The sequence below is a fragment of the Periophthalmus magnuspinnatus genome, chromosome 19 (genome assembly GCF_009829125.3).
Source record: "Periophthalmus magnuspinnatus isolate fPerMag1 chromosome 19, fPerMag1.2.pri, whole genome shotgun sequence".
NCBI lineage: Eukaryota > Metazoa > Chordata > Actinopteri > Gobiiformes > Gobiidae > Periophthalmus > Periophthalmus magnuspinnatus.
In genome coordinates, this window is record NC_047144.1 from 511,206 (window position 1) to 522,643 (window position 11,438).

The 11,438-nt window shown below is 48.8% G+C and overlaps 1 protein-coding gene across 1 annotated transcript in view; it reads right to left on the reverse strand.

Moving 5' to 3' along the window:
- Positions 1 to 6,970, reverse strand: part of LOC129457190 (erythroid membrane-associated protein-like) — a 10,227-nt gene extending 3,257 nt beyond the window's left edge. The window contains exons 1-6 of the mRNA XM_055229797.1: positions 6,869 to 6,970; positions 4,745 to 4,857; positions 4,576 to 4,662; positions 387 to 485; positions 248 to 317; positions 20 to 147 (exon numbers count right to left, since the gene is read on the reverse strand). Of these exons, the coding sequence (XP_055085772.1) occupies positions 20 to 147; positions 248 to 317; positions 387 to 485; positions 4,576 to 4,662; positions 4,745 to 4,857; positions 6,869 to 6,910 (539 nt within the window). The 5' untranslated portion in view covers positions 6,911 to 6,970. The remainder of the gene's footprint in view (positions 1 to 19; positions 148 to 247; positions 318 to 386; positions 486 to 4,575; positions 4,663 to 4,744; positions 4,858 to 6,868) is intronic.
- Positions 6,971 to 11,438: the final 4,468 nt, after the last annotated feature.

The window sequence follows — 11,438 nt, forward strand, 5'->3', positions numbered from 1 at the left end:
TCAGTGTGATCTTCAGAACAGCCACTGCTGCTGCCTCTGCTCTTCATCCTCCTCTGGCTCTAAGCATTCTGGGTAATCTGTACTCAGAACCTTGTGGAGCTTCTTCAGCTCCTTCTGGACAAAAGTGAAGATGTCCTCCTCCAGAAGCTGAACAGACACATTATAAACAACACAAATGCAGTCAGTGTCAGATCTGTGTGGAACAAGTTCTCATTCATCTGAACATTTACAAACTTTAGTGACAGACCTTAAATATGGAGTCCAGCTGTGTCTGATGGTGCTGACCACTGGAGACCTCTGGACCCTGCTGCTCCACTCTGTGAGAGAGACTCATCAAACACTTATGTTCATTTAATTTGTTTTATTCAACACTTGTGGAAACTCACGGTTCTGTGGAAAACTTAGGTGGAGGATCCATAGACCGGTCACTCCTGAGGGACTCACAGATGGGACCAGGTTCAGATGGAGGAGTTTTCTGGTGGATCCTGAGACACAGAAGAAAACACACTTCAGTCACAGTGACTCTTCTTAACACTTGTGTTCATCTCACTCCAGAATCATCACATACAGTGTCTTCTGGTTCTGTCTGTGGTTCAGTTTTCACACAGATTGTCATTAAGATTGTCCACACTGTTCACCATAGTGTTACCGTGAGTTTACTGTAGGGGTCGCTGCAGTCACATTCTGTTCTCTACATGCAGTCTGTACATGTTCTGGTCCACTGATAATAAATATCTTCTGTACATTACAAATAGACTGGTTATTGTGAACACATCTACCTGGTTTAGTCCTGGTTTAGTCCTGGTTTAGTCCTGGTTTAGTCCTGGTTTAGTCCTGGTTTAGTCCTGGTTTAGTCATTATGCACGCATTTTCTGCCTCCTGTGTTGTCTCCCTGTGTGCTTTTCCCCTCCCTCACCTGCCTGAACCTGGAGCTGGGCGGAGTTCCTGGCTCCTCCCGCGCGCACCTGCATCCCATCAGCGCAATCAACGCCACCTGCCGTTGATAAGAGGAGCCAGGTCTAATCAATACTTGTGTGTTAATTCACAAACTGTAAATAACCACTGTAAACTTGCTCCGAGTTCCGCACCTTTTATGGTCCCACCTGCACCAGCGTTACGACAGAACGATCTGGCCACTATGGACCAAGCAGACTCGGGACCAGATCAGACGCTCCGCCAGGCGTTCTCCCATCACAGAGTGATTATTGGACAGCATGATCAATCCATCCGGTCTTTGCTGGACTGTAACCAGACTCTCACTCAACAGGTGTCCCAACTCACTAACCAAGTCGCCGCGCTGCTCGCTGCCTCGCCCGCGGTGCCTGTTGCCGCCTCTGCCGCCATCGGGACCGCGGTGCCGCCGCGGCCTCCGGAATTGAGGGGCATGGATCCCGAGCCGTACTCAGGTCGGCCCAGTTTTGTCGGGGTTTCTTGTTCCAATGCATGTTCATGTTCCATGTGCACATCTGTGGATTACTCCAGGGAAGGGCTCTCCAGTGGACAGAGGCACGACTCTCGAACACGCCTGTGGACAATTTGAACTTTAATGACTTTGTGTCCGCTTTTAAACTAGATTTTGATCGCCCGCACTACCAGGCAAATGCCGCCTCCCGTCTGTTAAGCCTCGCCCAGGGGTCCAGGTCCGTAGCAGACTACACTATCGAGTTTTGGACGTATGCTGTGGAGGTGGACTGGACCGATAGTGTGCTACGGGCCGCCTTTTGAAAAGGGCTTAACGAACATTTAAAAGACGAGCTGGTTTCCCGTGAGGAGCCCTCCGACTTAAGCTCTCTTATTACTCTGGCAAATTGGATTGATAATCGGCTACAGGCGCGCCGGAGGGAGAGACGCCGGTCTTCAGTCCGGCACGAGACGCGTTCTGCTCCGCCGCCCCCTGAGGAACCTATGCAGCTTGACCCTCTTGTAGGCCCAGGAGCGTCCACGGCGGGGGAGTGTCTCTATTGGGGCCAACGAGGACATTTTATTGCTGCCTGCCCGGTGCAGCCAAAAGGGGGCGCCCACCAGTAGCACTGGGAGTACTGGTGGGTCAGCCTGGCATCCCAGAGAGGAATAATAGACTGCGGCTGGACGCCACTCTGTGTGTACGCTCGGACACCTTACCCATCTTAGCCCTCGGGTGGAAGAGGATTTTATTGATGTGCAGTTGGCAGAGCAGCTCGGGATTACGCTTGAGGCCCTGGAACACCCCTTCAATGCCCAGGCTCTTAATGGGCGGTTTCTTGCTCGCATGACGCACATCACGGAACCCGTTACGCTTGTGTTATCCAGTAACCATCGTGAGACGCCTCACGCCCAGTGAGGGGGAGCCAGCTCCACTTCCGGTCTGTCTCCGGACATCTCGAACCTCTCATCTGTTCCGGTGGAGTACCACTACCTCCGGGAGGAGCCGGGCGCTTTCGTTACCACCTCACCGCCCGTATGACTGTGCAATTGATCTCCTGCCTGGTGCTCCCTTACCATCTAGCCGGCTTTATAACCTGTCCAAGCCCAAACGAGAAACCATGGAGGAGTATATCCGAGATTCCCTGGCCGCCGGTATTATTCATCCATCTTCCTCCCCGGTTGGTGCAGGGTTTTTCTTCTTAGCCAAGAAGCACAAGTCCTTTCGTCCCTGCATTGATTACAGGGGTCTCAACAACATTACTGTGAAGAACAAATATCCTCTACCTCTTCTTGATTCAGCCTTCACTCCCCTCCACGGGGCCACCATATTCTCTAAGCTTGACCTACGGAACGCATACCACCTGGTGCGCATAAGGGAGGGGGACGAGTGGAAGACAGCTTTTAAGACCCCTCTTGGCCACTTCGAGTACTTGGTCATGCCCTTCGGCCTTACTAATGCCCCTGCGGTGTTCCAGGCTCTCATTAATGACGTTCTCCGTGATTTCCTAAATCGTTTTGTCTTTGTGTACCTTGACGATATCTTGATTTTCTCCCAGTCCCCGCAGGAACATCAGCACCACGTTCGTCATGTCCTGCAATGTCTCCTGAAGAATAAGTTATATGTAAAAGCAGAGAAATGCGAATTCCACGTTGAGGAGGTCAGTTTCTTGGGTTTCATTGTGGGGCGGGGCCGGGTGAAGGCAGATCCAGAAAAAATCCAGGCTGTCACTGATCGGCCGGTTCCCGTCAACCGCAAACAGCCAAACAGAGAGGGAGGGAGAGCATTCAGTTACCAAGCTCCTGTGCTATGGAATCAACTCCCTGCTGATGTTAAACAGGCCCCCACAGTCTCTGTATTTAAGACCAGGCTTAAAACCTTCCTCTTAGGTTACATAGTGAGGGAGTTAGGGTTATTAAAACCCGGGATAAGATAAGCTGCAGTAGGAGTAACTAGCTGGGGGAAGTATGGCAACCTGAGCACTATCCTCTGCTTTGTCCTATTTTCTCATCAGCAATGCTATTCACATGTTGTCCCCTGTCCCACTCCCCCTGTGGAGTGTAACTCTTTCAGATGCCCCGATGACAGTTGGACCCTCTCCTCCTCCCCGCCTGGCCCTCCTCCACCCGCCTCCCTCTCCTCCTCGCCTGGCTCTCATCCTCCTCACCCGGCTCTCCTCCGCCCCCCTCCCTCCTCATATCCGCACCGTTCCTGTTCCCGGTTTTCTCTCCTGCCTTGTTCCTTCCCTCCCCCACCTGCCGGAGCCAGAGCTGGGCTGAGCTCCTGGCTCCTCCTGCGCGCACCTGCAGCTCGTCACTGCAATTACCACCACCTGCCGTGGATAAGAGGAGCCAGGACCAGACACACGGTGCCAGATCGTCCGCGTGTTCACATGAATACTCTAGCTTGTCTTGCCTTTTACTACTTTTGCCTTTTGTATCCTGCTCATTGGATTTCTGTATGTCATCCGGTTCTCTGGACCCTCCCGGCTCCTGCGCTGCCGGCTCTGATCCTTCTGTCTCTCCGACCTGGTACCGTCTCGTCCTGTTCTTCGCACTCTGCGTCTCTGGACCCCGCTCTGCACCCTGCTCCCTGTCCTGGCTCTGGTCGCCCTGTCTCCGTCCCTGCACTCCACGTCCCCGGACCCCGGTTCACGCTCTGCTCCCTGCCCCGGCGCTGCCCGCACTGTCAGCTCCGCTGCTCCGCCTGCTTCGCCCCTGGATCCTGACCCACACCCCGTCTCCTGTTCCCCGCCAGATCAACTCACCTTATTGAACTGTAATTCACAATCTGTAAATAAACACTGTAATCCTTTCCCGAGTCCTGCACTGTTTGGTCTGATTTGCCTGCCATTACGACAGGTTTAGTCCTGGTTTAGTCCTGGTTTAGTCCTGGTTTAGTCCTGGTTTAGTCCCGGTTTAGTCCAGACTTGGTGATTTTAATGTTTTTCTTCTTATGTCAAACTCTTTGTGTATAAATTGTGTTATAATAAACGTGTCTATTTGTCTGGACCATGACAGTTTTATCTGAATTATTAAAGTCTGTTGTTTTCTTTCTTTCCTGACAGACGTTTGTCGACTGTTGGCTCTTATAAAAAAAACAAGTGTCCATATGATTCTAAAAAGGCTGTGAACATAAAGTGGTGACATTCTGAGGTGTTGAGTCTGACTCACTCTGGACCATGTTTTCTTTTAAAATTAACTCCTAGTCCTTTAGAGCCGTCACTCTTCAGTGACTCCCCGCTGGCCCCAGGAGCAGGTCTGTGGACACAGATGGAGCAGTGGCTTTAGTCTGAGCTCTGACATGGAGAACAGTGGTGGAGTGTTAGTGATCCTCTCTTACCTGTGAGCTTTTATAGAGGGAGGGGCTCCGTCCTCTCTGGTCTCTCTCTGATCCATGCTCAGTCCAGGTTCATGTGATCTCAGACCCTCAGGAGGAGGCGACGCATGAAGCCACTGCAAAAAGTCCAAAATCAAACATGGAAACATGGAAGTCCAGACAATACTTTGTACGACTCAAGAAAACCACTAAATATAACAGAATAAAAAGACCAAATGTAATGAAATATTCAATAATAGAAATGAAAAAGCCACAGAATGAACCAAAAGACACGACCAAAACCAAACACAGTCTCATTTTAATTAAATCCACAGCCCAAAAGTCCAAATCACTGCCAGAAGACGATTAAAGCAAATCTTTATAAATATGTGAGAAATAAAAGTCATTTAAAACCATCGAAAAACACAATTATGTCTATTCAAGAACAAGGACGATAACAGGAAATAAACAGGAAATGAACAGGAAATAAACAGGAAATAAACAGGAAATGAACAGGAAATGAACAGGAAATAAACAGGAAATAAACAGGAAATGAACAGGAAATAAACCAGGTCTAAAGACAGACTCTCCATGGTCTGTTCATTATTTACACCTCTGTTATCTACAGCTGGGGCCAGTCCCATACTGACTCTTGAAAGTACTGCATTTATACTTGATGTTCTGTGTAACTGGACCAGTGACTGTTCCTCTGTTGATTCTGTGACTTTGTGTTGGTTAAACAGTTTTGATCCTGTGAGGCGACTGCTGCTGTGATTTAGAACTGTACAAACATTTAAAAACAATGTTCATCACACAGGATCCTCATGTCGACTGTAAAAGGTCAGACCTAGTATCAAGACTTGTCCTTTCACTTTAATGTCTCATCTTTTTTTTTTAGATTTTTGGCTCAGATCTGACGTGGGCGGGGCTACAGATGATGTCATACATGCAGGAGACAGGTGGACACGTGTCACTCACACCTGTGATCAGGCCCAGGGAAAAGAAGCCGAGTGGTTTACATTTGTACAGTTAATTTAAGGACAGCACAAGGGTGGAAACAGAAAATGGACCATTTATTTTAGATGTGGAATCTTTCCTTTATTGTATAATCTGCCTTTTAACTCCACCATGTGAGGACACGACAAACTAAACCTGCAGAATCAGGGATAACAGCCTGAACTGAACTCCACATTTAAATATATTTAGAGAGACTTTACTGGGATAAAGTGTAAACATGTCTTCCCTAATATTAAAACATCTGCATTTATTACTAAAACAAGGCTGATGTAGTACTCATGGTGATCACAAGAGGGCAGCACCTGTCTGTTACAAAACGTTAAATGTTTAGAAAGAACTTATTAACCTGTTCAGGCAAAAAAAAGTGTTGTTTTCTTGGCTTAAAAATGTTAGAAGTGATCGTCTGCATTACAAATACAACAGAACTCTCAAATGTTTGAGCAAATAAACATTAATAAGTGTTTCTGATTTGTATTGATGTGTAAATTACTGATAATTGTGTAAAATTATTATTATTGATATGTGAGCGATCACTTCACATAGTGTTATAAAAACACTGCTTTTTAACATCACTATTATAACGTTTGTTATCCAGGCAGTTTTGTTATTTAGGAGGTTTTTAGCAAACAAGTCCCATGAAACACCCTCAGTCTCAAAAAGGTGACCCCTGATTTAGAATGTTAAGGTTGGGTCAAATGCAGAGGACACAGTTTCATATTATATACACTATATACACTATACACTACATACACACTATACACACTATATACACTATACACTACATACACACTATACACACTATATACACTATACACTACATACACACTATACACACTATATACACTATACACTACATACACACTATACACACTATATACACTATATACACTATACACTACATACACACTATATACACTATATACACACCATTTTCCAACTGTTCATTTAATGAAATAAACCACATAAATTGTTCACAGCTGAAACGAGCTCCTGTTTCTTCTTTATGGTTCAATAAACTGGAGCAGGTGACAGTGACTTTTAAATATCAGTTACTGCACATCTGAAGGAAAATACTGCTTTTATCACAAAATATAAACTATAAAAACACATATAGAAATAATAAAGTCGTACCTTGTTTTTCCACAGTTGACAGACGCAGATCGAATGTGTCATTAACAGTAAATGTGGATGTTTTTAAATGCACTTCCTCGTGTCTGAGCTGGTTGAACAGAGGCCTGATGGGAGGTTTCAGAGACGACACAATGTGGACCGTCCAGTTCTGTGAGTTTGTGACGTTGGTTCAGCTGGAGAGTCTTATGAAGTTGTCAGTTTTCAGCTCTGTCTAATATACTGCCCTTGTGTCTTTGGGCAAGACACTTCACCCAGTGTGTCTGAATTAAGGCTGTTGTCCTGCAGTGGTTCTGTTGATTAAAGGGTCAGTGGTGGCTTAGTCGACTAAAATGTCTAATGTAGTAACTCTTTTATTTAGACTGTAAGGATTCATATCATTATTGACATATATACAGTTATTAACAACATAAATAAAAAACGGAGCGGCGGCGAGCTGGTGTGGGCTTGCTCATTGCCCCACAGCTCAGCCACTTCGTGTTGGGGTTCACTCCGGTGAACGAGAGGGTCGCGTCCCTGCGCCTTCGGGTCGGGGACAGGTCTCTCACTGTTGTGTCGGCCTACGGGCCTAACAGCAGTGCAGAGTACCCGGCCTTCTTGGAGTCCCTGGGAGGGGTACTAGACAGTGCACCAACCGGGGACTCCGTTGTTCTCCTGGGGGACTTCAACGCCCATGTGGGTAAGGACAGTGACACTTGGAGGGGCGTAATTGGGAGGAACGGCCTCCCCGATCTGAACCCGAGCGGTGTTTTGTTATTGGACTTCTGTGCTAGTCACAGTTTGTCCATAACAAACACCATGTTCGAGCACAAGGGTGTCCATCGGTGCACATGGCACCAGGACACTCTAGGTCGGAGGTCGATGATCGACTTTGTTGTCGTGTCATCTGACCTCCGACCGCGTGTCTTGGACACTCGGGTGAAGAGAGGGGCTGAGCTGTCAACTGATCACCACCTGGTGGTGAGTTGGATCCGCTGGCGGAGGAGGAAGCCGGACAGACCTGGCAGGCCCAAGCGAATTGTGAGGGTCTGCTGGGAACGTCTGGCGGAGCCCTCTGTCAGGGGGGTCTTCAACTCCCACCTCCGGGAGAGCTTCTCCCTGATCCCGGGGGAGGTTGGAGACATGGACTCCGAGTGGGCCATGTTCTCCACCTCTATTGTCAATGCGGCTGCTCGTAGCTGTGGTCGTAAGGTCTGTGGTGCTTGTCGCGGCGGCAATCCCCGAACCCGATGGTGGACACCGGAAGTAAGGGATGCCGTCAAACTGAAGAAGGAGTCCTATCGAGCCTTGTTGGCTCGTGGGACTCCTGAGGCAGCTGATGAGTACCGGCGGGCCAAGCGTTCCGCGGCTCGGGCAGTCACAGAGGCAAAAACTCGGGGTTGGGAAGAGTTCGGGGAGGCCATGGAGGAGGACTATCGGACGGCCTCAAAGAGATTCTGGCAAACCGTCCGACGCCTCAGGAGGGGAAAGCAGTGCTTCACCAACACTGTTTACAGTGCGGGTGGAGAGCTGCTGACCTCGACTGGGGATGTTGTCGGGCGGTGGAAGGAATACTTTGAGGATCTCCTCAATCCCACTGTCACGTCTTCCGAGGAGGAAGCAGAAACTGGGGACCCAGAGGCGGACTCGTCCATCACCCTGGCTGAAGTCACTGAGGTGGTTCAAGCTCCTCGGTGGCAAGGCTCCGGGGGTGGACGAGATCCGTCCTGAGTACCTCAAGTCTCTGGATGTTGTGGGGCTGTCTTGGCTGACACGTCTCTGCAACATCGCGTGGCGGTCGGGGACAGTACCTGTGGAATGGCAGACCGGGGTGGTGGTCCCTCTGTATAAGAAGGGGGACCGGAGGGTGTGTTCCAATTACAGGGGAATCACACTCCTCAGCCTTCCCGGTAAGGTCTATTCCAGGGACTGGAGAGGAGAATCCGACCGATAGTCGAACCTCGGATTCAGGAGGAGCAGTGTGGTTTTCGTCCTGGTCGTGGAACACTGGACCAGCTCTATACTCTCCATCGGGTCCTCGAGGCTCATGGGAGTTTGCCCAACCAGTCCACATGTGTTTTGTGGATCTGGAGAAGGCATTCGACCGTGTCCCTCGTGGTGTCCTTTGGGGGGTGCTCTGGGAGTATGGGGTCCGGGGCTCTTTGCTAAGGGCTGTCCGGTCCCTGTATGACCGGAGCAGGAGCTGTGTTCATTGCCGGCAGTAAGTCAGACCTGTTCCCAGTGCATGTTGGACTCCGCCAGGGCTGCCCTTTGTCACCGGTTCTGTTCATTATATTTATGGACAGAATTTCTAGGCGCAGCCAGGGGCCGGAGGGGGCCTGGTTTGGGAACCACAGGATTTCATCTCTGCTGTTTGCAGATGATGTTGTCCTGATGCTTCTTCGAGCCAGGACCTGCAGCACTGGGGCGGTTTGCAGCCGAGTGTGAAGCGGCTGGGATGAGAATCAGCTCCTCCAAATCCGAGGCCATGGTTCTCGACCGGAAAAAGGTGGTTTGCTCTCTCCGGGTGGAGAGTCTCTGCCCCAAGTGGAGGAGTTCAAGTATCTCGGGGTCTTGTTCACGAGTGAGGGAAGGATGGAGCGGGAGATTGACAGGCGGATCGGTGCAGCGTCTGCAGTGATGCGGTCGCTGTATCGGTCCGTTGTGGTAAAGAAGGAGCTGAGCCGGAAGGCGAAGCTCTCGATTTACCTCAATCTACGTTCCTACCCTCACCTATGGTCATGAGCTCTGGGTAATGACCGAAAGGACAAGATCGCGGATACAAGCGGCTGAAATGGGTTTCCTCCGCAGAGTGGCCGGGCGCACCCTTAGGGATAGGGTGAGGAGCTCGGTCACACGGGAGGAGCTCGGAGTAGAGCCGCTGCTCCTACACGTCGAGAGGAGCAGCTGAGGCTCGGGCATCTGCTCAGGATGCCTCCTGGACGCCTCCCTAGGGAGGTGTTCTGGGCATGTCCCACCGGGAGGAGGCCCCGGGGAAGACCCAGGACACGCTGGAGGGACTATGTCTCTCTGGCCTGGGAACGCCTTGGGGTCCCACCGGAGGAGCTGGAGGACGTGTCCGGGGTGAGGGAAGTCTGGGAGTCCCTGCTTAGACTGCTGCCCCCCCGACCCGGCTCCGGATGAGCGGAAGAAAATGGATGGATGGAATGGATAAATAAAAAACTGAAATACTTTTACTGTTGAACTATAAACCCTCAAGTCAGTGCGATGTGTTTTGTGACGTTTTTACTTCATTTTTCAACTACAACTGTCATCAGAAATATTTAGAATATGCAGTATTTTAACAGCCACGACTGCAAATATTACAAAATAAATGTGGAAAAAGACGTCACTTTACTCTGACAGATGAAGAGTGGAACATTTTAGTTCCATCTCAGTGGAGGAGCGTGTGTGGTGTGTGAGGTCAAAGGTCACAGTGTTCACAGGTAAAGGCCTGTAGCTGCAGAGGGTGTGGCTGTCACAGAGTCATTATCATGTGTTTTCATTAAATAATATCTGAACATTTGAGCTTAAATCTAAGAGTATAAGATCTTCACATTCTAAAGTGTGAAAACCATCAGTACTAGAGCTGCTGTTTCTTTCACATGTTCTGTCTTAAAAGGATTATTCAAAAGACAAATACACAAATGTTGTACCTGATCAGTTAGAGACAAAGTCCATGAGTCCAATATATGTGTCCATGTCCAACACAGACTCTGCCACGTGACTAGAGCCATTTTACATGTGCCCCTCTCAATGGGACATTATTGTTTCACTTTATTAATACAGGCGCCATTTTGAGGACTTTTGACCCCTGAAAAGACACAGTATATAGTTTTGAATAGTTGTTTGTCCCTGTGCTCATGTCCATCTCTGTGAAGCCCTTGTCCTTTAGAATGTTCTGAAACCTGCTGTTCTGTTGTGTTCAGTCTGAAGTCGTGTTAGAACTGAGTTAAATGTCAGAATGGCGTCACCAACAGGATCCTCCTCCATTCATCCTGTTGGTGGCGCCATTGTGTGAAGGAGCTGCTGTTACTGAACAACTATTAACTCTAACACAGGACATATTTAGATCAGTCCTCACACAAAACAACGGATTAACATGTTTGCTAAGTCGCTCCCCCTTCAGAGCACGATGACAACACAGTCAGCTGCATCGCACGAATGAAACTACTGCACATCACACCAGGTTTGTCACGTCATAGTGCACAGTTTGTGTCATGTTTTTGTTTATTTATGGAGGATTGTCGTGTGGAGCGTGGGTGATGTAGGCTTGTGGGCGGAGCCTCGTACAAGGGTGATGTAGGCTTGTGGGCGGAGCTTTGGACAGGATCTTACAGCTAAATGTAAGGAGGGTTTAAATAGGGCCCTGGACAGATCTCTAGATGACTCAAACATGTAAGGATGATCTAAAACCTCCTCAGACGTGTTTTTGATGAGGAAACACTGTGCAAATATTCATTTTTATCAGAATTCCACCTCTTTTTGGTCAATCACAGCCGACTTTCCTTTAAATTAATTAACATCTCCATGGAGACAACAGGGTGGCAGACCCTCCACCAGTAAAGTTCCACAGTGTACCTTTGTAAATATA